General features: G+C 46.4%; 1 protein-coding gene and 1 long non-coding RNA gene across 4 annotated transcripts in view; one reads left to right on the top strand and one right to left on the bottom strand.

Moving 5' to 3' along the window:
- The window catches only part of GNB5 (G protein subunit beta 5), a 38,733-nt gene extending 21,247 nt beyond the window's left edge, over window positions 1–17,486 (bottom strand). For both annotated transcript variants that reach the window (XR_004320442.1, XM_032481177.1), the window contains exons 1-4: window positions 17,228–17,486; window positions 7,874–8,010; window positions 4,285–4,326; window positions 2,331–2,407 (exon numbers count right to left, since the gene is read on the bottom strand). Coding sequence is in view for 1 of the 2 variants with exons in the window: in XM_032481177.1 (XP_032337068.1) it covers window positions 2,331–2,407; window positions 4,285–4,326; window positions 7,874–8,010; window positions 17,228–17,339 (368 nt within the window). In the remaining variant the exon portion in view is untranslated. The remainder of the gene's footprint in view (window positions 1–2,330; window positions 2,408–4,284; window positions 4,327–7,873; window positions 8,011–17,227) is intronic.
- Window positions 17,458–18,037, top strand: LOC116664103. Of its 2 annotated transcripts, none has more exons than XR_004320443.1 (2): window positions 17,458–17,599; window positions 17,833–18,037. It is a non-coding gene; the product is annotated as an uncharacterized LOC116664103 (long non-coding RNA). The 2 variants fall into 2 exon arrangements; XR_004320444.1 differs by having other exon boundaries at window positions 17,529–17,667.
- Window positions 18,038–27,431: the final 9,394 nt, after the last annotated feature.

Raw genomic sequence — 27,431 nt, 5'->3', positions numbered from 1 at the left:
AGGTCCTGACCTTCTACCACCTGCCAGGGTCCAGATGACTGAGATTAAAGAACCAGCCATCCCTCTGCTCTGAACTCTCTGCATCAGGGTGTCACCAGGAAGCTGTCTACCTGGGCTTTGTAAAATTCTTCCACTGGGTTTCATTTAGTGAGGATTAAAATAAGAAATAGCCTACAGAATCATTTTCTAAACTACTGTTGAAGACACTGTACACTATGGTTATCATATTCATTGCACATCGCAGGAGCTACCCAATATATTCTTTTTCTAATTTGAAATGAGATCTCTGATATCTCAATCTCAAATGTTGATAAATTTATATAACCCACCCAACTCTATGCATTTGCTAGAATTAATGCCCAATTAGAAACACATTACCCTAGGGTTTTTTTATTTTAATGTAGAGTATTTATTATTCCTACTGAGTAGTGAAGAATTGACCTTACTTAATAAGAGGTCTGGCTTTGCCCTCAGCTACTGGAAGGTGATCCCTAAGCTCCTGAAATGCTCTGCCTGTTGGAGGTGTCTTTGTTTGCCTGGGGCTTTGGCTACTGGACAGTCTAACACTGTGATTTATGATGGGAGCTTTGGGACGCGTCCTACGAGTTCTGACCTCTGGAGGAAGTGGAGATTTAAGGTATTAGCCTGACCTCCAGGAGAGACTGGAGCCTCAAGGTCAGCCATGGGCAGTTTGTGATGGAGCCCCGCCAAAACCCTGGACACCAAAGGCTCTGGTGAGTCCTCCCCATAGGCAATACTCCAACTGTGGCCAGGAGGAAGGAATGCCACCTGTGACTTCACAGGGAGGGGACGACTGGACACTCCACGTTTGGACCCCTCCCGGACTCTGTCCCCTGTACATTTTCCTTTGGCTGGTTCTAATTTGTATCCTTTCATTGTGATAAAACTGTGATAAAAATGAGAGTTAAGCAGAGCACTTTCCTGAGTTCTGTGAGCCTGATGGTGATTGTGGGGAAACTGGCTGGTGGCTGAACTGAGGGGAGCCTTGTGGGGCTGCACCTTGTAACTGTTCAGTGGGCCGAACTCCTCCACACCACCTTGTAGTTGTGGTGTATGTATATAAATGTGTTAGATGCATGTGTGTTTACAGCTGTATCTTTATCTATATTTATATGTGTGTGTCTTTTATTGTGGTCACTTCCTTTCAGGAAGTAGATGGGGATACATTTTATCTAAATACTACCTTCCAGTTATAAAAAGAAGATACAATCTACTTTTGAGTTATTTAAAAAATTTGAAAATATGAAATACATGTATGTAAGCAATGTCTCCAAAGGAACACAGGGTCTCAGCAAGTGCTGAGAGTGGGAAGTTGCCCCCAAGCAGCCATCCAAAGGGAGGTGACACCAGGGATGATGGCTGGTGTGACTCTGGCTGGAGAAGGCGCCAAAGGTTTTGCTTGGAAGCCCAGGCTTTTCATATTTGAAATAAAACTCACTTCTCTTGATCATAAAGATAACATATGCTTATTCTTAAAAACTGAAAATAGACAAAATTATGAAGAGAAAAATACCCATAGTCCCATCATCCAGAAAGAACTACTGTTGTGTTTTTGGTATAATTCATCACAGCCTTTATACTGATGCCTCTTCTCTAAACATGGTTGAGATCCTACTATGGAAATATTTTGAATGGTCTCAAAATTGTTTCACACAGGGACAGAGAATTATGTTGGCTGAAGTTCTCACAGCCAACTCTGTTAAACTGAGCTCCAGGAGAACAGAGATTAAGGAAAATCTTCCTAAGAATCTTGACACTCTTTTCAATTATCATAATTAAGAACTTTTCATTTTTAATGGCTATATAATATTCCATCCAATTCATGTATCATAATTCACTTAACAATTTCCTTTGATGGACATACTGTTTCCCCTTTTTCTTTTTTGCTTTATTTTAAATAATGCTACAATATGTGTTATTGTTTATATGGTTTTTCTATATTTTTGGATCATTATTTTCAAACATTCTTAGATGTGGAATTACTAGGTCAAGGGTTATATATTTTCAAGGTTTTTGATATACATCACCAGCATGCTTTCCAAAGAGCTTGCACCAATTTATAGTCCCTGCCAACATCATTTGAGAGTGGAGAGGATAGGTTTGACACTTACACTACTAACAATCTGTAATGATAAAAACTATGAAATATTTTTTTGTAGTTTTTTTCTTTGATAAAATTCAGGGAGGATTACACACTGCTTAAATAAACAACAGAAATTACAAGTTCTTATTCGCTTGCTTGTTTCCGTCCACAGAGGAGTCCTGCATGGCTAAGAGGACGTGTGAGAGGCTGCTGTCGCCTGACTTACCCGCATGCAATGGCACATCCCGATGGGGCGTACGCACACGCCATCACCCACGTGCAGGGCATGGTGACCGCGTGCTCCTGAAACACAGCACACACCGTCACAGAAGGAACGAGGGGTGCTTCTACACAAATGTCAACTCTTACGAATAAAATCACTGGAGTCCTACTAAATCACATTCTAGTTTCAAAGGGCAGTGGAGTGGGGTAAAGACTGGCTCAATACCCACGAGGAGATCCAGCTTCCCTATCATCAACCAAACTTTATGTCATATATTCTGACAGTTAAAAATCTCAACCAGCAAAACAATAGCCTCAATGTTTTACTTCTTTATTAATGTTATACTCCTCTTGTTGTTGTGAATGCATATTGGGGCTCGTTTTCTCTGAAAGGTCCATCTGAATTTCACTTTGGATACGTATACACTTTACCTTATTTACTCAGATTCCCTCTGTTATCAAAACATATTCCTGAATGATGGGGGGAGGGTATAGCTCAAGCGGTAGAGCACATGCTTAGCATGCATGAGGTTCTGGGTTCAATCCCCAGTACCTCCACTAAAAATCAATCCATCAACCTAATTACCTCCCCCCTAATGAAACCCCCCAAAACAAACAAAAAAATACTCCTGAATAAAAAACTTTCTACACGTATATGATGAGTCTGTTTACTTGTAAGTGAGTATACAAGAGCCTCTGCCCCCTCAGGGTCCTAAAGCATTCCTGGGCAGCTATGATGGGGGTGGGGGTGGGGAGGGTGAGCGGAGCTGTGCTCAGGGAACCTGTAAAATGGAAGCCTTAAGAACGAGGTGTAAGTCCTTGGCTCCTGGCTGGTGTCTGAGTCACTCACATCCTCTTGCACGCAGATAAGTCAACAACAAAGGCACAGTGCAAATGCTTCTGCGTCTGCAGCCTTATTTCCACGGGAGACATGGGCCCTGGCCCTGGTCGCGGCACCAGTGAGAAGTGCAGCCTCATGGAGGCTGACCACCTGTCCTACCTCAGTCTCCTTCTCCATCTGGGAAGGGGGAGGCTGGGACTGGATGGTTTCTGAAGTTCATTCAATTGGGATTAACAGATACACACCACTATATATAAAATAGATAAACAACAAGGACCTACTGTATAGTACAGGGAACTATATTCAATAGCTTGTAATAACATATAATGGAAAAGAATCTGAAAAAGTATATGTGTGTGTGTGCATATGTGTGCATATATACATACATGCACATGACATTCACTGAACACATTCAATAACGTGGAATGAGGACGCTGCTCAGTTTGAGACAGATATAGGTTTCCTTTTTCAGACAGTGAAAAGGACGACTTTCTTTCTAAGTGACTACTGGAATCCATATTTAATACACAGTACTTGTTATTGTAAATGCCAACACAATGCGGGCACGAGAGCACACCTGCACATAGAGTCCAGCCTTTCTATTTAGTCTCAATTTAGGTCTAAATTGGGGCTGTGCACGCCTCTGCCAGACTTGCAGGGGGCTCACAGACTGCATCCCCGGGAAGTGCCATTTGATTCCACCGCAACCTCAGCTTCCCATCCCGTCAGCTCAAGTCCATTAGCTATGCGGTCAAGTCAAAGAGGGAGGGAGAGAGAACTGGGGATGTGGTACCTCTCATCACCAGTCAGAAGAAAAATCATAAATGCAGGAGCATCTGTAAATGGGACAAGTTTCCAGGCCACGGCCTCTCCTGTTTTGGTGTCAGTACCCTCTACGTTAGCCCCGTGGGCCCTTCTCTGGGTAAGGGGTTCGGCTGGAGAGCGGAAGGAACACTACAGTGGGCTGCGAGGCTGCCCGAACATGGATGGGCTCTCATGGGGTCTGCACCCCGAGACAGGCTCCTGAAGGGCAGGGCGACCACTAGCGGGGTGCTTGGCAAGGATGAGGACAGGGCTGGGGTTATGAAGGGCCTCAATCCAGGGGACCATGCCTTACCTTGTTAGTAGTGAAGGAATCCCACACAATCACCTTCCCATCCTGGAGGGAAAAGAGTAAACAGTTCAACAAACTGGTGGTCACCAGTGGGGAGAGGGAAGGCAGAGGGGAAATACAGGGGTAGGGGATGAAGAGGTACAAACTATGTGTATAAAATAAGCTATGAGGATGTCCTGTACAGCACAGGGAATATAGCTAATATTTTATAGTAACTATCACTGGAGGATAACCTTTAAAAATTGTGAATCACTATGTTGTACACCTGTAACTTATGTAATATTGTACATCAACTATACGTCAAAGGAAAAAAAAAAAGAAGATAAGAGTAAACAGTTCAAGAATTGCCCACAAGCCTTTCCAGGTAACTGCTGAGACCCGCTCAGAAAGCCACATCCAGCTGGGCACTGCCAAGCGGAAGCCAGGGCAAGCAGCCGGACAATCAAGACCCTCCAACCTACCCTTGAAGAAATGGGAGTAGGTGGGGCAGCACCTCCCAGCCTGACGCAAGGCTCAGTCCTCAGCCCTGCATCCCTTGTGGAGGTACGACCACAGAAAGCAACGCTCCAACACTTCCTCTGCACCACTTATAAATCAAGCACAAACTGCTAGTAAACTGTCATCACCACCACACCCCGTCAGTGTCGGTCAGTTAACCAGGTAAGAGAAGCCTGAAATCACTTTCAGATGCCTGACGGTAACTAACACTCTCTGACCTTCTCCTCGCCATCCCCACCAGCCTGTCCTCTCTACCAAGCACCTTTGACTGCACATTCCCTGCAGGGCTGTGCAAGAGCTCCGCCCCATTCTGGGCCCTCCACCCTCCCTTCGTGGAAGCCGTGGACGGGGGCTGGGTGGGCCTGAGATCAGTCTGACTTCCCCAGGTGCTCGCAGACATTGCACACCCACCACACCTGAGCTGCTGAGAACAACATGGGACTCACACCTATGATGGTGGGGACCCCCGGGGGCAGCTGTTCTGGAAACAAAGAGCCCTCTCTGTTGAAGGTGAGCTCTGGGCTGGTGATGCCACAGACAGTGCTGCCACCTTCACTGCAGCCGCTGCTACAGCGTACGTCATGGAGTGGGGGGTGGGGGGTGCGGAGGGGCTCCGAGGTCATTTATTTGTAATACAAACCCACCAGAGACAAATCCACATGAGCCCCGGTCCCCACAGTGCAGTCACCTGCCCAGAACGTGGTATCCGGGTTGTCTGGGCCCCTGGGCTCTGGCCGGCAGTGGAGCAGGACGGCTGAGCCAACTTCCTTCAGCACATGGGTCCCCCGAGCATCCTCGGGGATGGAGAGTCTGCAGCCTCTGCGTCAGGCTTGATGTTTTTAATCACTCAAGCCATGTGAAGCCCAATCTGGTGAGTGAGGTGGATGCCACTGAAGGGCACCAGCAAGGTCTGGGTATCTCAAGTGACAGCTGCTCGCTTCACTTGATCTGATGGAAGATGTCCATATTGGTGCTGCGTGAGGCTGAGAGGCTAAGATCAAGGTCAAAGCCGGCAGCTTGGGGCCTTTCAAAACTCCTAAGCACATTGGTTCTTCCAGTCTAATCTCTCTGACTAAACGCCCAAACATGATCGTGATGTGTGGGTGGATTAGATAACAGCGCAGAGCAGAGAGCAGGGGCTCTGACTGCGGCGGCGGGATACAGACTCAGTGCATCGCCCAAGTCAGTTCCCTTCAGTCTTCCTCCACCGCACAGCCTGCCTGCCTGGGCCCACCGCCCACCCACTGTGTGCTGTGGAGAGAGCAAGGCACCAACAGGCAAAAATCAGTCTCATAACTAAACGCAGCGTCCTCCACAAGCACAGACAGATACACCAAGGGCCTACGTACCTGGAGAGACTGTGCCTCCACCCCGAACCCTAACCCACACAGTCAGGCGGATTAATCTGCCACCATTTAAGGGAGAAGGGCTGCTCTGAGTCACTAAAGTCTGCTCCGCAGCCCTCATGCTATTTTCCACCTTCCTCCCACACCCCACCCACCTCTCCTGTCTCTGTGCAGTAGACGTGGATGGATGGCGTGAGTCAGCAGGGCCCAAGCGTCCCTCCCTCCCTGCCTCTCTAGTAAGAGTGGTACGTGAGAAACAGAAAATCCAACATACGGTATCCTTCCAAGGATAAAAAAAAAAAAGTCTGAAAGTCTGGGCAGCAACATGTACATCTCAACAACCACTTTGTAGAAATGAGCATTTGAATAAAGTCTAGAAAGAAATGCTCTAAAATAATGACTGTGACAGGGTGGTAGGAGTAAAAACCTTTTCTTTGTTCTCTTTTCCAGTAAAATATATAAGTAATAAACTAAAATTTTTATGACCATAAAAAAAGCAAGTGCAAAGTGACAGACGATTTTTTAGGTAATAACAGGAGATTAGTAACACCTGTGCTATCAAACACAGTACTGACAGAGACATTAGGGTTTATGGATTACTTAGACTATGTACAGTTTTTATGCTTAAAAGGGTTATAAATAAAAACTAAATTCTCCTTTGAAAAGGCTAGACTAAAGGTAGAGGCAAAGGCTGGGGGCCGTAAAAACATATGACTTCAGTTTATGGTTTCATGTTCAATGCATGTAACATCAAAAGAGACATAAAAAGCCCTAAGCACTGGTAGCCAGCCTCCTGAAAAACATATCCTTGTCCAGGCCCCTCCCTCATTAGATCAGGGTTGGTCTGTGTGACCAGTGGAACACGGCAGAAGGGAGGGGATGTCAGTTCTGAGGCGAGGGCATCAAAGACAGCACGGCTTCTGCCTGTCTCCCCCTCTTGCTCTAGGGGAGGCCAGCTACCATGTGGTAGCAGCCCAGTGGAAAGGCCCACACGGTGAGGAGCTAAGGCCTCCAGCCAATGGTCATGTGAATGAGTCATTTTGGAGGTGAGTTTCTGCCTTAGCCAAGCTGTCAGATCACTGCATCCCCCATCAACATCCTGACTGCAATCTGATGAGAGACCCTGAGGCAGAATCACCCAGCTGAGCTGCTCCAGATCCCTGACTCTCAGAAACCATGTAAGATACTAAATATTTGTTACTTTAAGTTGCTGAATTTGGGGGTAATTTTTTACACAGCAGTAGCTAACTAAGACATAAGATGTAAAATAAACTATGTCAACTATATAAAATGAATGAAAAAAATCATACTTCACAAAATACAGATCTTAAATTTGTTCTTTAAGGCATAAAAACTGCTAAACTCTTAAACTGAAAGAAGCCACAGTAGCATCTCAATCACTTATGCCCTCAATGCAGGAAAAAAAAAAAAAAAACCCTGCTGTTTAAATAATGGCTTCACCCACAAATAAGACCCTGAAATACGCTCAAGAAGAAATAACTTTGAAAAATGGTGTGTCAAATATAGTTTATAAATTTCAGTTATTACCAATGCCAAATCTACCCAAATTAGTGAATTAGTTCTCAAGTGGGCCAGAGAATTCTTCATGCAGCTAACTCGTGTCCTTTGGAGAATACACAGTCATGATGTTCAGCATTCAGAGAGGGTTTTTTTGAAAGGGTGACTCTCTTTCCCCTCAGCTTTGAAATCAGAAACTTGCCCACCACCACCCGACAGGTGTGACGTACCTGTGACGAGCTCACGATCCTCCTCTTGTCCTTGCACCAGTCCATGCACAGGACCTTGTTCCCGTGGCCTTTGAGGGTCCTTCTGGTCTTCATGACAAACTGTCCAAGGGCCTCCACCCGCTCTGCCACCTGGTGCACTAAAAGGACAAGGCACACTCAACCTTGTGGCCGAGGACCAGGTTCTGAGACACAGACAGTGTGACAACAGTGCCCCTTCTTGAGAAATCCTCCCTTCCTTCTCTCCAAACACTTCAGTGTGTATTTCCTAAAAACAAGGGCCTCTCTTACATTACCACACTATAATGATCAAAGTCAGAGAACTGACATTGAAACAATACTATGTCCAATCTCTAGAACTTATGGAGACACTCTCCATTGTCCCCACAATATCTTATACAGCGAAAGAAATTCCAAGATCCCGTGTTACATTCAGTGGTCACTTTCTTTAGTCTTCAGTCATTTTGTTCCCCAATCTGGGCTTGTCTGATGCTTCGGGTAACGCACGTTTGGCAGGAAAACCACAGACTAGCACTGAGGTCCTGCCTGCACACTTGTCCTGTCAGGAGGCACCTGCTGTCTGGCGGTCCTATCATCAGCAATGTTTACTCTGATCATCTGGTTAAGGTGGCATCTTCCAGAGTTCTCCACTGCACAGTTACTATTTTGCCTTTTGCCATGAACAAGTACTTTGTGGCGATGCACTTGGAGAGAAGCTAAATATCTTGTTACTCATCAAAGCTGAATACCCTACTTTCAACATCCTTTAATGATTCTTGCCTGAACCAATTATTATGAGGTTGGCAAGTGGTGACTTTTCTAATTCCATCGTTCCTTCTGCATTTTTAAATTGGCTTTCTAATGTAAAGAGGAGTGTTCCTGCCTCCCTAATGTATTCATTCATTTACATCGGTATGGGCTCACGGATTCTCACTTTAAGAGATCACAATCCTTTCCTATTATTTATTTTGATGTCCGACTCGCCCCTGATTTGCTCAGTGGGACCCCATCAGGCAGGCTCCAGAGACCTTCTAACAGGCCCCCACCATCCTGGGCACGTCTACTGCAGGCTCCTGTTCTTCCCTGACCCCGCCCCCCACCCCCTCCGGAAGCAGCCACCCCTCCAAGAAGTCTTGGTTTCTTTCAGTTGCCCCATTTCATTGTAAGGAAAGAACAAAAGAGTGAACAGGTTAAAAAGCTGTAAAAAAAAAAAAATTGCTAAACTGTAGAGTGCTACACGAGCGTGCAATTATTACACCATGGCTTCTGCGAAAACACTGAGTTGTTTATAGCCACAAACAGCACATTAGTCTTTTATGGACACATTCTTCACAAAACACACTGAATGAAATTTAAAAACAGACTGAATTTTTCTAGTTTCTTATAGGCCTTTTTCACAAGCCTTTACCAGCTCCAAGCTGCGACCCTATTCCAGATAGTATTTCACTTTGAAACTTGATGTCCGTATTACTGCTGCTCCCCCCAGTTCAGCATTATATCGCTATTTCACGTCCCTCTTACAAAAAAAAAAAAAAATGACTTGCCAACCAAAATAGGGCCTCCTTACACAATGCGAATTTGAACACATCCCAACTATTAATTATTTTTTCTCACTGCATTTTCTTTCCCCATATGCAGATTCACTCCCAACCCACTCTATCCTGCTTCTATCAGCCCAGTCTCACATCTGCTGAATTAAAGAGTTTTTTTTTAAGTTGAAATACCAGGAAATAAAAACAAAAACAAAAAAACTGGAAACAAGCTTAATAGGTTCTGTAAATCATTTGTGGGAGTTCAGTTCAGGGTCGATGTGGTTTCTCCTTTGCCTTCTGATGAACTACCCCTTCAGGACTTAACTTTGTCTTTCTTTAAAAAAAAAAAAAAAAAAAAAAGAAACGATGAGCACAAGCAGCTGCTTTCTATAATAAGAACTTCCTAGAATATAATGATAACCGTTTAAGAAACCCCACCAGAAGGTAAGTGGCAGGAGGAGGGGGTGCTGCCTCGTTGGATCTCCTTGGAGCATAACCGGAGCGGAGCGTCCGGAGCCGGCGGGTCCCAGCCCCGCGCAGCCGCACACCAGCTGCGCCTCCGCCAGCCTCCCCGCCACCTGGCTTCCCGCGCAGGGTTGTTGGGATGAGCATCCACGCCTGGCACAAAGGGAGCACCCGAGGAGTGTTAGCTATTATTCTTCAGCGTGGCACACTGTGGGTACCCAGTAGATATTTATTGAAAGCATAAGGTAAATGCTCAGTGATTATTAAAGTTCAATCAACTGCAGCAATCCTAACTAAGCAGCTGGTTTTGGTGGGCTAACGTAACTTTTAAGCTGCTTTCCCTTCTTTTTCTGTATCTTTCCATATTTCTAATCCATCATCTCTGCTTCAGCTGCCAAGCAATTCCCAAATTTGATATATATTCTTCCAGACCGCTTCTTGGCATATATGTGTGTATGTGTATCAGCCAGTTACACTCCACATACAATTTTGGGGACCTGTTTTTTTACCTGATATGTTTATGGGTGTCTTCCCATGTCAAATGTAATTATCTGTTATTTTTAATGGCTGCAGAACATTCCACTGTATGGATGTACCGTTATCTAAGAATTCCCTACCAGTGGATACTTACTATGCTCTGCGGCCTCTGTGATACTCCTTAGATAAATTCCAACTCGTGGCATTGCTCAATCAAAGGGAAAGCACATCTTTAAAGGCTTTCAGGGCACGCTGCCATTACCCACCATTCACGTCATGTCTCCTGCGTGACAGGTCCTGGGCGGAGAGCTTTACACTCAGCCTGAGGTCACAGGCTTTATCCTCATTTCTACAGAAAAGGAAACAGGCTGAGAGAGGCTAAGGACCTTATGCACATCCACCTGGATCTCTAGGAACAGACAGATTCCTCCCACCATGGGGTCAACTCTGGGCAGGTGGCTTTGATTCTTCAGAAAATCAACGACAAGGTGAGGCAGTGACAATGGCTTCCTGGTCAAGGAGACACCCCAACCTTGGATCCCCCACACTTCCTGATGTAGGCAGAGCAATGGCTCAGTTAGACCAGTTGTTAAGAAACCTGCCTTCGTCCTGGCTCGGCACCAGCTGGCTGGGAGAGGGGTGCAAAGTTAGAGCCAGAGAGGGTCCTACTGTCTCAACAAGCAGGTGGGAGCACTGTCCCTGTGCAGGGCTGAACCCACAATGCCTGGGTCCTGGGGTCAGGCAGTCTGTGGATCAGTGGTTTTCAAATTTCTGAGTTGCACAAGCTCCTCCCCATGGGGTCCCACCCTGGGCCCTGCCCTCTTCTACTTTCTCTCATAGATAAAATCTTACTAGAAGCCAATCTAGAAACTAGACAGAGCAGAGCCAAGCTGGTGGATGGTCGAGGGAGCAGCTGGGCTCAGAGGCACATCAGCTCAGCACGCTTCTCGTCCACAGGCCCGCAGGTCCAAACAGCAAGTGTGCAGGCCAGCAAGTGTGGGGCCCCAGCCCTGTCACTTCTCGGGAAAGGACAATGAGGCCTGAGGGGAGGGCAGGACTGATATAAATTAGAGGTAAACAAATGTCTCCTCTGAGCCTGTGCCCTCCTCTGTAAAATGAAGGTGTGAAAGGTTTATCTGGATGGGATCTTGGAAATAATCTATAATTCTGGCTTCAGGCAAAGATGAACTTTTCATCAAGATGTGGCTTCCTCTCAACTTTCAGGGAATAGCTTTGTTATTTATTTTATGATCAGAGCACACAGGAACCTAAAGTAAAATGTAGAACATGCAGGTTAATACCCATGAATTCAGGCCATGAAAATTCAGAAAGTGAAAATACACAACAGTGCCATTCCCAGTGTTCCAGAGGCTGTGAAATAACGACCCCAGCAGCAAAAGGCTCTAAAATCTCCCTGACAATGAACACTGTGAAATCGACTGCAAACACAGACACAAGTTCAAAACAAGTGAGAGGTTTTAAACAGGAAAACAGAACTGTTTTGAAAATGAACTTGAATAACCTTCTAAATTTTGCACCAGCATACAGTCTTGTGATGGCCACTATTTGGTAGAAGAGCAAAGGAATCAAGGAGGAAAAATTCTCCAAAGCTAATTTTTAAAAACTCATTCTGTCTGATTCTACTCCAAGGTAGAATGGGGTGGGATGTATACAGAAGCCTCAAACAGTTGGATGGATGGAAAAATATTTACAATCACGTGACCTCACCTGTACTTGTCAGAGATTTTTGAATTGCCCCCAAACCGTATATTAGCCACAAACCGAAAAAACCTACCCTGAACTCCCAAATTAAAAGTTGCAAGGGTTCAGTTATGGTGCAGCCTTTATGATGGAGTACTACATGGTTCCAAATCATAATTTTTAAATACTGACATTAAAAAGAACTGTAAAATGACACAATGAGCTATTCAATCCATTGGGTTAAATTAAAACCAGACTCAAACTATACCTAGTACAGTCCCAAGTACGCTTATAAATACAGACACAAACATGAGCAGAGAAGCTCTGAAATACATCAAAATATTGAAAGTGGCTACCTCTGGGTGGCAGGGTCACGGAGGACTTGTTTGTCTGCACGCCTGAATCTGCTACAGCGGACATCACTTTACTGGGACAGTTTCTAGAGCCACTTGCATTAGCTGGCTCTGTGTAACTATGAATGCAGAGCAAGGAGAAGGGGAGAGGAAATGAAAGGCAAGTCTGCTTTCTGCTCTTTCTGACATGGCAAGCCACATGCAGAAGAGCAGCTGGAAGGAGACTGCTCTGCTGGGAAATTCACGTCTACAAGCCTCCGGACCCGCAGCATATTTCCTTAGAATGCAGAAAAAGTGAATCAACATCTTTGCTTCAGACTAATCCAGAAATTTGATTTTTCTAAATTTCTCCCTACACCATAAAATCAGAATAGTCCAAGACTCCAGCCATAAAGCCCCTGAGAATAAAACCTTTTAGAAAGTCACACTGAGAACAGATAGAGAAGTGAATAGCATTGGATGATAAAACCTGTGATTTCCCATATTTTGTCTAGATTTGTGCCTACAGAAATAACATAAATCTTCTTCAAGTTGCTCTGTTCCTAGACAAGAATAGAACCTTCCCCAAAGGAGCTGGGACCCTGGATGAAGCCCCCACACAGGCCCACCAGGTGGTCACACATGTTGTCTGAAAGGAACACGGCCTCCCTCCTGCTGCCTGTTCTCAGCCTGGATACCCGATCATTTAGCAGTTTAATTTCAAGTTTAGAACTCTTTAAAGTTGAACTCTCTCCCTTTCTTCTTGACTCCCACTCCAGTATTTACATGAAAGCAGTAAATGCACAGATGGCTATAGAATGAAAAGTATCTCTACGTCCCCCCGACTCTCCTCTCTAGAGGTAACAGGTTTCCCAGATGTAGCACACACACACACACACACACACACACACACACAAGCATCTCGTTTAATGAGGTCATGTTATATACACTGTGGGACATTTTGGGTTTTTTACTTAATATTGACATATTTTCTCACACACACACACACACACACACACAGGTTTTTTCCCTGTCTAATGTGAATCTCAGCTCTCTAAGAGATGGCCCAGCACAGTGAGGAGCCTGGTGACTATTGCCCCTTCTCCCTCAGAGTAGCTGCATAACCTCTGGGAAATCCTTTAACCCTTCCTTGGATCTCAGCTGCTTCCTCACCCATAAGGAAAAGGGTGGAGTTGCTGGGAGAAGAAAACTTTCTGAGCCTCAAGGCTGAGGCTGAAACAGGGGACTCCTCTAGTTTTAAGAGGTGTGTAATAGCACCCCCCGCCCCTGGCCACAAGATGTCCACATCCTAATTCCCAGAACCTGTAAATATGTTACCTTAGTGGCAAAAGGGACTTTGAAGATGGGATAAAGTTAAGGACCTTGAGACGGGAAGATTATCCCAGATTATGCAGGTGGGCCCAATGTAATTAATTATAAGGATCCTTACAGGAGGGAGGCAGGGGGCTCAAAGTCAAAGAAAGCGGTGTGATGTCAGAAATGAGGTTGGAGTGATGCGAGGCCATGAGCCAAGGATTGCAGGCAACCTCCAGCAGCTGGGCAAGACAAGGAATGGACTCTCCCATAAAGTCCCCAGAAGGAATGCAGCCCTTCTGACCCATTTTAGACCTCCCCCCTCCAGAACTGTGGGAGAATACATTTATGTTGCTTTAAGCCACTCTGTGGAATTTGTACAAGAGCAACAGGAAACGAATACAAGCTGTCACCTGATGGTTCTAAAATGCCTTAGAGTCAAGCAAGGGAGCGCCTACCCACGGTAGAAAGTAAGCAGAAGGCAATGAGGGGAACAGGTGCTGAGAAGCAGGAAGCGCTGGGGGAGGGAGGGGAAGGCAGAGCAGGGACTCGGGGTGGGGGCTGCGGAGTTTGATGTAGGCTGCCTTCCCCTAGGCCACCATAAATGCCCTTCCTGCTGTTAATGCCGGCCCAGGATCTGACATGGGGATGAGGGCCCAACAGGATGGACACTGGACTGAGGGTCAAAGGGATGGGAGCTGAAGAAGTGAGAGTCTGGGGTTCAGTTAAGTTCACTTTCCTCCAAGTTTATGCTCTGTGATTTTGTTGTGTTGACTTTTTTAAGTCAAGAATTTAGGCAAGTCAGAGCTAACAGAAGGCTGACCAACTGTCCCGGTTTGCCCAGGACCGAAGGGCTTCCTGGAATGCAAGGCTTTCCGTTTTAAAACTGAAGAGTCCTGGATCCACCAGGATGACTTGGTCACCTTAGCTTGCAGCCTAAAGAGGTTTCCCAACTGGGGTAGGGGCTACAGGGCCACCTATAATATAATGACACCAAAATGCAAAAACGCACACGCTCAGGAAGAGGCTGGGAGACTGGAAGAGAGAACAGCCCAGTGATCCGAGACCACGGATCTCGGTGGGACAGACTGTGCTCAGAGGAGGAGAGGTGCTCAGTGCTTCCGTGATCCCAGGGGGCTATGATGGATGGAGAGGCCAGCCTCCTATGAGGGTCACCCTTGTGGACCTGAAGGCATCAGAGATGGGACAGGGCTTAGGGCCAAAAGGAAGGCTTAAGCCATGTGCCAAAGTCCTTAAGAAATAAGGAGCCTGGATGGGGGCGAGTAGGGGGTTCAGGACACAGCAGCATGGAGTAGGGTGGGGGCAGTGGAGGGGAAAGGGAGATCATTGAATGGTTGGAGCCTCAAAGGAGCAGGGTTTTATATGAGAGTGGAAGAGAAGTGATCCAGAAGTGCAGAAAAAATAAAGGACACCATGACCAAGTGACTTCTGGGCTTTTTAACTCCAAAATTCTGACATATGCAGGTGGGGATAAATCCTCCCACTGTGGGTCCAAAATCTGGCCCTGGCCTCTGAGGGTACTGCATTCTTGGCAGGACATGGGTTCCCTGTTGGAAAGTGGCACTTGACTATCTCTGTGCCTTAAGGCAATTTACCAATTCACAGAAAAGACTGAAAAATATCCCAGTGGGCAGCCTGTACTCTTCAGTAGAGTTTCTGGAGACCGCCCTCTGCATAGAGCACTAAGAGTTTTGGCAAAAAAGCTGAAGTGAGGCTGGGCTGGAATCCTGGTTCCACTACTTACTAACTGGGATCCTTTCACCTCTCTGTGCCTCAGTTTCCTCATCTGTAAAATGGAGAAATCAGACGACCCACCTGAGAGGCACCAATATGCTGCTTACAGCACCAGCGCTATCGTCTGCAGGGTGTGGGAATTTGCAAACGGCAATGGGGCAGACCATCATCCATCCCCTACTTCTTCTCTGGTAACAGAACCCAACTTTAGGGCTGGTAACGTGCCCAGCTCACTTCTCCCTTTCTCAGCCTCCCTTGCCTTAGCCATGTGCCTTAGTTCTGGCCAATGAAGTGCAAGCAGAAATCTGTTGGGGAGAAAGGAAGGTTTTGAAAATAAGTTTGGCCTTCCTGAAAAGAAGGAGAAATAGAGGCTGGTGCTCATGTCCCCCCTTCTTCCAGCCCTGGATACAGAGGTGATGTTTGGCCTGGGGCCATTATATTATCACCATGGGGCAAATGCCAGTGCTCTCAGGTAGTGGAGAAAAAAGTGTGGGTTCCTGGAGGCATGTTGGCAGCTGAATCAGAGCTGGTGATCACCTCCCCTTGTTCTTGTTAAGAAAAATAACTCCCAATTTGCTTAACTACTTTATTTGGAGTTTATAGTTAATTGTAGCTGAACACATTTCTAAATGATATAGGGCTTAGCCTGCCTCCTATTTAAAGGAGGGCCCTATAAAAGCACAGCACATTCGAGATTCAGGTCAGCTGTTTCTATCAAGTGATTTTTTTCAAAGAAAGGAATCAGGTGCTAAAGGATCTAGTAGCATGAACTCCATTTTTCTTTTCCAAACAGGATGGAGAGGGGATAATAGCAACAGGAATGGCAGAAGCACAACGTATAGGTGTGCCTAAGGGCACCGTGGGGAGGCTGTGTTCAGCAAGGGGCTGAAAAGAAAGCAGATAAAGCCACTTCCCCAAGCCTAGCGTGAGCCCAAGCTCTGCTGAGGACAGAACATCTGACAGAGTAAAGGGCAGCTGATCCCACCAAGAGTCATGTAGCCTGGCTATTTTGTTGCACACCCATAAAAATCACAGAGCTGGTTCTGAATTATGGTTGTAGTCAAGAATGTAAATGTATTTACGATTGATACTGCTCTTCCATGCCAACCACACCGCATCCATCCAAAAGCTTCTTAAACAGCCTTAAATGAACTAAATGTTTGGGTCTGGTAAGCTCCTCTGCTTCCCTTCCCCTCATCTGGCTCTCCACCTTCAAAAAGAGGGAACAGAGTGGAAAAGTGAGCTTTTAAATCAGAATCTGATTCTCTGCAAAAGCAAAACTAAGAAAAGACAACTGTGATAGAGAAAGCCGAATGATTGTAAAACAAGAGTTTATCCTAGGCCGCGTCCACAAGGGCTCGCTGCGCTTGCCTCCACTGGCAACCCCCTCCACCCCGCTCCGCTACGGAAGGGCGTGAATATGATCAGTTTGCACCCTCCAGGCAGGTTTTGACGGTAACCGGTCCCACGATCCTTCATCAGGAGGGAAGCAGCTGGATGCTGCTACCACCCGGCGCCCCCGCCCAGAGGCCGGCTGGCCTCCGCTAGCGGGCGGGGGCGCTGCGAGGCTAGGGGCCCCCACCCGCGCGTCCGGGGGCTCGGGCCGCTACCCGCGCCTCATCTGGAGCCCGGGCACCGGAGCCCTCAACCAGGGCGGTGGCGTGGGCCTGGTTCCGGCCCGGGGCCCAGGCCGCCCCCCTCCATCCTCCCGGGAGCAGGAGTGGGTCTTATTTCCTCCGCCCGCCTCCCTGCGCGCAGCCCCCGCCCCGGCCGGCACTCACGCTCCACGTCGTGCAGCTTGGCCCGCTCCTCCTCCAGTTTGCCCTTGAGGCTCTCGGCCTCGCTCTTGAGCGACGCCAGCGTCTCGTTCTCGTGCAGCCCGTCGGCTGCCATCTTCGCGCGGGGACGCGGCAGGGAGAAAAGGGATGCGAGTTAGCGGGCGGCGACGGTCTAGCCAGCGAGCGGGCGCCCAGCCGCCGGCGGCGCAGCTCCAGCCGTTTCCCCGAGCGCGCCCCGCCCTCCGGCGCTGACGCGGGCCGCTGCGAGCCGGGCTGCGGCGGCCGATCACCTCCCCTCCGCCGGCTGCGCCCGCGGGCACCCGCGCCCCCTCCGCGGCCCGCGCCGCTGTGCGCGCCCCCGCGCAGTGCCCCCAGGTAGGCTCGCGTTGGCGCCGCTGCGCACGCCACCTGGGGACGCAGGGACAGTCGTGCCCATTTTACCGGTGAGAAAACCGAGGCTGGAAGATGATAGGTGACTTGCTGAAGAACGCGCACTTAGTGAGGGCGGAGCTGGGATTCCAACCCAGGACTGCCCGGCCACTGGAGGTTTGGTGAAATTCCAGCTATACAGCCCTTCCATCACCCCTTCCTCCCACTCCCCCGCACAGATCTCCCCTGCTTGCGACTTGATGCGCTTGCCCAGTGGCTTCTACGTGCAGAGAGTGGACGAGAGAGAAGACAAGGGGGCCTGGCTCGTGGCACTGGTACCCGGCCTGATCCCTGGGAGCTCTGATGCTCCCCATACAACTAACTGGAAACTTTACTCGATTGTTGACTTAAATATACAAAAATAAAACTAGTTCTGGGTTCTGAGGTCTTTGCCCTTACTTTTCTTTTATTCACTTGGGTATTAAGTTCCTAGCTTGAGGACAGCAAAAGCAAGTAGTGATGGGGCTGGGGGCACACAGGGGCCCAACTCAGGGCTTCTGAGCCTGTGCACAGTGATCACAGACACGCCACTCCTGAGGTGACTTCCACCTTAGAATGAAGCGTTGCTACAGGTTCCCTCAAGGAAGCAAGCTTGGTGACTTTGTGGCTGACTCCAGCATCCTCTCCTTCCAGTCCCTTATAGTGCCAGGCACCGTTCCAAGTGCTTTACATGAACAACTCACAGCAGTCACCCTGAATGGGTACTACTGTCACCTCCATTTTACGAATAAGGAAATGGAGGCACTGACAATTTCAATGATTTGCTTGATTCACACTCTCAGAAACAGTTTCAGAGTTCTTAGAGCAAAAAGTTAAGAGCACAGGCTCTCTCTAGATCAGACTGCCTAGGGGGTAAATCCTGTGTGCTGTGTGGCCTTGAGTAGCTTCTTTAATTTCTCTGTGTTTCAGGCCCTTCATCCATAAATGAAGATAACACCTTCTTCATAGGGTCCTCATCAGGAGTGACTCCATGGAGCATTCAGAGCCACATATGGCAAAGTATTAAGGCTGCCTGGGACCCTTGAGCAAGTCACACGAAGTAATTTAAATGAGATAGTAAGTCATGGGGGACGCTTCTCACAAGGGTCATCCCAGAAGGCCTGGGGAAGGCAGCATCCTCTCATCACCTCCTCAGGCTGGCACCTCTTGGCCCACCGTGAGATGTGTGAGCCTGCCTCAGGGTCTGCCAGTTTGTGAAGACCTGGGGTGAGTGGCTCTTCATACTGGTGTGTGCCCTCCTCTGAAGATTCTCTGTGTAAAATAATCCCCACACATCCTCCCTAAACATCTGGAGAGTTTACCACCTAGAGATGAGGCCGTGTTAACTTTTTAATGGATGGCAAAGTTTGCAAAGTGCCTTCCTGTACTTCGGTGTTCACTGCTTTTTGTAAGTGAGGAAGTGGACATCAGAAAAGTTGAGATCTGCTAAGTTTCAGCAGTGGTGGAGTTACAGGGGTGCCCCTATCCATGAAAAGTGTCCACTGGGGGCTGTGTCTACCTAATCTCAAACACCTGAATTAAAAATTAAACCTCAATCATTTGGATGTCTCCTCAGCCAAAGGAGTCCATTTGAATATTTGGGAACCCCAAGTGCTTGTGGTGGAGACGGCTGGCGACAATCCTCTGAAGGATATCTCTAGGCAGGGTTCTGACCTGGGAAGAATCTGTGATGCTACAGAGGACATGACAGCTGGGATTCTGGGCTCATTCTATGCACAGAGGAAATTGTTTCAAAAACAGATAAGCTGGATTAATAAATAGCACTGCCCCAGGATGGTAGGGCCACCAGAAAGCAGGTTCAAGAACTGAATGTCCTCAGTTTGCAATTTGCAGATCCAAGTTTAGAACACAGTGTGCTGCAGGTAGAAGCCCGTTACACTGAGCCTGAATCCCATGACATCAGGATTCCTATGCTGTACCAAAGCCTGTGTGCCACCTGAGGCTGCTTACTTGCCATTTGCTTTATAGGAATAATTTTTAAAATGTGATTACTGTCAGGGATTAAAGTGGGACCAGAAGGATAAACACAATCTTCCCTCTGCAGTTAGATAAAATGTAAAAGTTATCTTTCCTCTCTTAAATGTGTGTTTTATATTTCGTTGAGTCTATCACTGGGGATTTCCTACTGAGCTTGTGGGGAAGAGTGCTTTACCACCTGTGACCAGGTGGGGGCTCCACTCAGCCACCCTACTGAGCACAGCTTTGCAAAAAATCCTGTGAGGCAGGACTCATTCCTAGAGCCTCAGCCATGCTGTTGCAAGATCTGAAGCCTGTGCAAAGCCATCTCTGGTGAGGATTAACCTGTGTACTTTGAAAAGTGCCAGGATTTGTGTTCAGTCCCTACCCTCACTGAGGGCTTAGGCCCAAGGAGCATTTTTCCCTGAGCTTGATTTTGCTCACTACTGATGGCCTGTATGGTTCAGTCTTCACCAGAGCTGTTCCTAAGGACAGCTGGCCCAGGGCCTTTGGGAAGGTGCTCCCAGGCTGTTTATTTACCAGAGTCCCTTTTACCTTGGTTGCCTGCCAAGCCGACTAGGAGAAGATGGAAGGAAAAAGCATTAGTCCTAACAAAGCGAAAACATGTATTAAACACTTCCTGTGTTGAGGACTGTTTTAAACACTATCAAATCAACTCATTTTTGTTCCTCCCCAAACCCTATGAGATAGATTGCCATCATTGTTGTTTTCCAGATAGGAAAACAGACCTCCTGGGAGAAGTGAGATCCATTGGCTCAAGGCTCCCAAGGGACATAACTAGGAGTTGAACCCTGGCAGTCAGAGACCAGAGTCCACTTCCTAAACCCCCACACTGTGCTGTCGTGTCCATCCTGTGTGTGCTGCCAGTGTTTGTGTGTGTAAACTGATTCCATAGCAACTCATCTGTCACAGAACCCTCACATTAGACAGTGTTTAAAGACAGGTAATGGCTTAAATTTTTTAAAAAGTGGCTTTAAAAAGTGGCACTTACAATTTCTGCACATATTGAACAGTAGCTGAGCTGTTGAGATTTCTTGAAAACTGTTCTCAGAGCCCGTTGTTTGAAACAGTTGTCACAGGAGCCAAAGACATTAACTAGAAAGGTCTGATCACACATCTTTCCCCCAAGATGAAGCTGAAAAAGAGAGAGAAAAAAAGAGATGGGTGTGTGAGAAAAGCTAACAGAAACAGCTTTTTAAAACGTCATCTTCGTGTATGATCATGGTAGTTGCTCAGATCTCTCCCTGCGGAATAGTCTATGCAGTTAATTTGTAACCTTTGATTTATCACAACACCCTAGGTCAACAACAGTTCTTTTACATAATCAGTAAGAAAGTGTCAGACAACAGATTTTCTGAACTTACGTTTAACCACAGCTCACAGGCATGGACACAATTGATCTTTGCAGCACAGTATTAATCCTGTGGGGCCTCACAATGGAAAGCAGTTGTAATGGATACTAGAATTTAAAACTTAAAAAAAAATTCCCCTCCTCAGGGTGGACTTTGGAGAAAAGACAAAAGTCAGAAAATGGCAGAGCCTGACCTCGACAAATGCCATGAGGCCAAGAAAATGTGGTGTTGGTTCCCTGCAAGGAACACATCTCATTAATGAAACATTTGACAGTCACAGCCCCAGGGGTGGCTGCCTGTTTACCCAAGTCCACAGACAGGCCCAGGCTACTGAAGGGAGGACAGGCTTGAGGAAGCAAAATTGTCTAGTGCTAAGGGTGGGGCTCTGGCTGACCAGATCCTGGCCCCACTACTTAGGTGTTACTTGACCTCTCTGAATCTCTGTTTGCTAATCTGTCAAATGGGTACTTGAAATCTATCATCATAGCATTGTCAGGGGAATTATGAGGGGCAGTGCATGGAGCATTTGGCTCAAAGCCGGGATACAGTGAGTGCCACACGGAGGATTTGCTGCCCTGCTAGTGGGTACGATAGCAGCAGCAGCAGCAGCTGGAGCAGCAGGGGGAGGAGTGGGGAGGGGGCGAGGCTGGAGATGTAGAAAGAGCAGAAAGGGGCCTGTGGCCACCGTTCAGGCAAGATGTGATGAGGGTCTGAACTAAAGCAATGCTGTGGGATGGATTCAGACCATGCTTCTGAAGGAGAGGGAGCTGGACTTGGTGACATGTGGGGACGGGGAGAGGGAGAGGCCCAGGACGTCTCCTAGGTTTCTGTTTGGGAGGCTGAGGGGCCATGGTACCAATGTCGGAGGGGGAGAACTAGGAGGGGGATGTGGGATAGGGCAGCCATTGAAGCTGGGCCAATTTAGTAGACATTCCAGAGAGTGGGCCACGTCAAGTTTCAAAGAAGTGACGCCTGGAATATGAAGATATTTCAGGGCACTGATCTGAACATTAGAACAGAGCCCAAATTGAGAGGGATGTATTTGTGGGGTGGGTGGCAGTGGGGACTCCTCTGAGGGGGAATGTCTACCAGACAGAGGTCACCATGGGGCTGGAGAGAGAATGGGGAGCTCGCGTTGGGTGCCTACAGCCAAGGGGCAGCTGGCATAGTTCCTGAGATCTCTGAGGAACACAGTGGATAGAGGACAGTTCCTAAAGGTGAGAGATCGGAGGGAACCAGCTACTGACCACCATGGAGTGCTGGGCCCTGACCTCCCACAGCCGACCTGGGAGGGAGGCAGCGCATCCCTGTTACCACTGAGGAGATGCTGAGGGATTAAACGAGGTCACGGTCAGTGATGGTGGCTGAGTCTGTACGTGGTGGGACTCTATGACCCTTACTGTGGAGCTGGCATGATCAGGCTGCTCTGCTTTGTCACAGAAATTGAGGTAGAGAGAGTGAAAGGGCCCGCCCACCAGAGCCTGGCCTGTGCTGGGGGCCCAGTAACGTGGCCCCAGTCCGCCGAGGCAGCCAGCGCAAGGTCCTGCTGAGGACTCCAGGTAATAGCATTAGGTGAGCCGTGGGCTTTACAGCAAGGGAGCCGCGTCCCTGACATGGATTATTCCAGCATTTGCGCTTCCAGAAGTAGGTCGGAGAGAGAACGAACAGCAGGACAATCAGCTAGGTTAAGAGACTGTCGTCATGTTCTGGGCAGGAGGAAATGAGCTTGGGACAGAGCAGCAGCTGCAGGAGTGGAAGGCAGGAGGGACCCGAGGGGCCACGTGGAGAAGGATAGCTAGGAGGTCATCCCTCACAAGGGGAGAAGCAGAAAAAACTGCCAGTATTCCCAGTCTGGACAGAGGCAATGTTTTTCTTCTCAGACAGAATTTTCATTTTTTTCAAATTATAAGAGCCATACGTGGTCATTAGAATTGGAAACAAAAGGACATGAGGAAGGAAAACCAATCACCTACGTGCCCTGTCCTGACAAATGACTGACCTCTACTGGCATTTTATGTTCTCTTCTAGTATCTTCATAAACACATATGTGTATACATTTAAAAAATTGAACTTACATGCCACGTGCAATTTTGAACTTTAGTTTTTTGCTTAGTATGTTCATCTCCACATGTCATTGCACATTCTTGGAAAACAGCAGTTTTTAAATGGCGACCACAAGTTTTGAATCAGATCAAACTTAAATCATATTGCACAGCTAGCATGTTCGATCTGGTGGGCTGAATGTGGGCAAGCTACAAACTAAACTGGAAAGATTGTACAGTATCTTAAAATTATAAATGTGATACCTGGTCACTGTAGAAAGTTTGGAAAAATAAAAGAGGGGTAAAGAAGAAAACAGTCACCTATAATCCCTTTGCCCAGAGAGACTCCTTTTCACATTTTCGGGTATGCAAGAACAGAATTTTAGGCTCACTGGGGTCATACTGTTCATGTATTCTGTTCATATTTTTACAACCTGATGTTTTTTCATTTAGTATTTATAACATGAGCTAAATTTAATTTTAGTACATTCTACTGTACCTACTGTCAACCATCCTTTTTATGAGAGGGACTTTTCATAGCAAGAGCCAATGCTTCAATGCTTCAATGAACATTTTGGAAAGAAAAAGGTCAAAATGCCCCATTTTAACAAGTTTTGACATGAAGTTGTTCTGCATTAGGGGTTCAGATTCCTTCTCAAACCTTTCCTTAACTCTAAGCCAAGCATGAAATTTCTCTGAAATGTTTCACCTAAATATATGGTTTAAAAATTACCAAAACCCACTATCCCATAATAGTTATTTTTGGGGGGTGCTAATTAATTGATTTTTATTAGCTCATTTTAATCCTCACACCCTATCAGGTAGTTATTGCAAATAGGGAAACGGAATTAATGCCAAAGATGGAAAATCAAAAGAGAAAGTCCCCTTTACCTGTCTTGCATCCAGTCCCCTTAGTTTGGTGCATATTCCTCCAGACTTTTCCAATGCCACAGATAAAGCTTTGTTAGTTATATAAGTGGGGCTGTTAGCTACTTGCTTTGTCACCTGACTTGTTCTGTTAGTGCTTATAGAGCTATCTGTTTTTTTGATAATAGCTTAAGTATTATTTTATACTATGGAGTATCATAATTTAATAAAGCAACATCCTATTGTAAGATATGTAGGGTATCTCCAGCTTTTACTTTTAAAATAATGCTTCATTGACCCAATTAAAAATGGGCAAAGTACCCTCATACTTTGCTGGTGGGAATGTAAATTGTGTAGCCTCTGTAGAAAACAGTTTAGCAGTTACTCAAAAATTTAAACAGAGTTGTTACCAAATGACCAAGCAAATTCACTCCTGGGTATATCCGAAGACAAGTGAAAACATATGCTCACATGAAACTCATACACTAATGCTCATAGCCGCTTTTAAGCCAAAAAGTGGGAACAACTAAAATGTCCAACAACAGATGAACAAAATGTGGTCTGTCCATACAGTAGACTCTTATTTGGCAATAAAAAAGGATGAAATTCTGATGTGCGCTCCAACATGGACGAACCTTGAAAACGTTATGCTAAGTGAAATAGGGCAGATGCAAAAGACCACAAATCGTGATTCCATTTATATATGTCCAGGATAGGCAAATCCACAGAGACAGAAAGTAGATTAGAGGTTGCCAACAAATAGGGGGAGAGGGGCTTGGGAGTGAGTATGGGGTTTCTTTTTTGGGGTGATGAAAATGTTCTGGATTTAGAAAATGCATGACCTTGTCAATATACTGGAAACCACTGAAATGTATGCTATCAAATGGTGAGTTTTATATTAAGTGCAATTACATCTCAATACAAATTATTTGTTAAGTGGGTAAAAGACTTGAACAGACACTTCACAAATGCAGATATACATGTGGTCAACAAACATATAAAGAGGTGCCCAATATATCCAGAGGGAACCTTAATTCAAAAAGACACATACACCCCAATGTTCACAGCAGCACTATTTACAATAGACAAGACATGGAAACAACCTAAATGTCTATCGAAAGATGACTGGATAAAGAAGTTGAGGTATATTTATACAATGGAATCCTAACAATAAAATAATGCTCTTTGCAGCAACATGGATGGACCTAGAGATCATCATTCTAAGTGAAGTAAACCAGAAAAAGAAAAATACCATATCACTCATATGTGGAATCTAAAAAAAAAGATAAATGAACTTATTTACAAAACAGAAAGACTCACAGACATAGACAACCAACAAGGTGACCAGAGGGAGAAGGTGAGGTGGGAAGGGATAAACTGGGAGTTTGAGATCTGCAGATACTAACTACTATATATAAAATAGATAAGTTTATACTGTATAGCACAGGGAACTATATTCAATATCTTGTAGTAACATGTGGTGAAAAGAATATGAAAACAAATCTATGTATGTTCATGTATGACTGAAGCATTATGCTGTACACCAGAAACTGACACATTGTAAACTGACTATACTTCAATTAAAAAAAAAAATATATATATATATATAAAGAGGTGCTCAACATCATTAGTCATCAAAGAAATGCAAGCTAAAACCACACTGTGAATCCAGTACTCACCCATCAGTGTACCTTACAGTAAAAAAGACCGATGGTATGAGGTGTGGACAAGGATGGAGAGAACCGGACCTCTTCTGTTGTTGGGAGCATGCGCTGGAACAAGCGCTTTGGACAACTGGCTGATAGGACCTACTAGAGCTACGCACACCAATAATTCCTCTCCTTGATATCTGCTCAACAGGAATGAATGCTTAGATCCTCAAAAAAAAAAAAAAAAAAAGAGTAAGAATGTCATAGCAGCTTTATTCATAATAGCCCCAAACTGGAAAAATGTTCATTAGTAGGCAGACTAGATACATAAATTGTGATCTGTCCATGCAATAAAGAATAAACTGCTGGTACACATGGCAGTGTGGATGTATCTCACAGACTTATTATAAAAACTATATAATGTTTAGTGTCAAAATCTCTTTTTATTCCATAAGCTGCACTCTGAGGTTTATGTTGACATATGAAGTGTTACCTGGATCAATTTATAAAACTGATTAAATGGTTGTCAAGATGCTTAATTTTTCCCCTGATGCCAACACTAAATATATTTTGGGGAAAAAAAAACCCCACTGTAGCTATTTCAAAAGAAAAGCACGTGAATTGTAGAGAAATTAGAACATACGGATTAACCACCACCATCTCCTCTCACCCGAGCTCCCACCACACAGAAAGACCACTGTCAACACCTTAGTGTGCACACACCTGAATGCTTTCTTGAGAATTTAGAAAAGCCTGAGTATTTTAATGTAATATTAACACATACCTTCCACAGAGCCAACACTTGGAACCGATGAGCAGAAAGGCGAGAAGTTAGAGCTGCAGCGCCAAGGTGCTGAAGCAACTGCAGCCCATCTAACTAATCTCCTTATCCTCTCCTTATCCGGGTTAGAGTTCAGCTGCTCCCTTCCTTCCCACCAGCAGCTCCGTGTTCACGGCTGGGGCACTCACTGCAGTCTTCATCACTCACTCACCGCTTGAACCTTCTGACCATCCATGCTGCCAGGTGCCCTCAGAACCCCGCTGACCAGTTTCTTGGGCTCAGTTCCCTGCCCTCTGCAGCAAGCAAAGTTTGGCAGGTTTGACCCCCCCATGAATTCACCCTCTGCTTCACTGAGCAACCCTGACATTCACCTGTGACTGCAGGTTATCAGCAGTTCCTATGCCTCACAGTCCTCACCCCACCAGCACCTCATTGTTTTGGCCATGCTTCCCACCTTCCCCTTTGTAGAACTGATCAAGGCTGTGGGGTGAGCACTCTCCTGACCCTCTCCCCCTTCCCCATGCATAAACTCTTCAGCCTCTGCACTTCCCGCTGTCTCCAAACAAGACCTACACCTTCCCAAGGCTGACCCCCAACAAACCCTGCTGGACTTGGCTCCTGCAGTTCTCCTGCTCTCCAGCATCAGGATGACCTCAGGGATGAGCACGAGGCGGACCTGCTCTCAAGGAGCTCACAGGGTAGCCGAGGGAATGGCCAACGCTACCAGTTTATAGCCTGGGTAAGTGCTGCAAAACAGGCAGGAACCCTGAGCTATGGGAGCCAAACAGGAAGGGTGATGAGCGTTTGTGGCATTGGGGAGATCTGGAAGGAGCACAGAGAAGGCCACAGGTGCTGATAGGAAACCCAGCTGACTCTCTGCCAAGTAACCCCTCATTCTGGCACAGTCTGGGAGCCCCAAGGGCACAGACTGAGCCAGGACTTAGGGCAAATTTACTTCTTCTCTGAACACTTTAATGTATGTTTTTATAAGGTATTATCAATCTATAAAGATTCCTGCATCTTTAAGTATGACCCTTAAAGAAAGGCATGAAATTTGTGCACTTAAAAAAAAGTAATCTCCTAGCAATTAAAAGAATCTGACCCAATTCA

Source organism: Camelus ferus, chromosome 6 (assembly GCF_009834535.1).
Source record: "Camelus ferus isolate YT-003-E chromosome 6, BCGSAC_Cfer_1.0, whole genome shotgun sequence".
Classification (NCBI taxonomy): domain Eukaryota; kingdom Metazoa; phylum Chordata; class Mammalia; order Artiodactyla; family Camelidae; genus Camelus; species Camelus ferus.
This window is presented reverse-complemented; position numbering and strand designations above follow the sequence as displayed.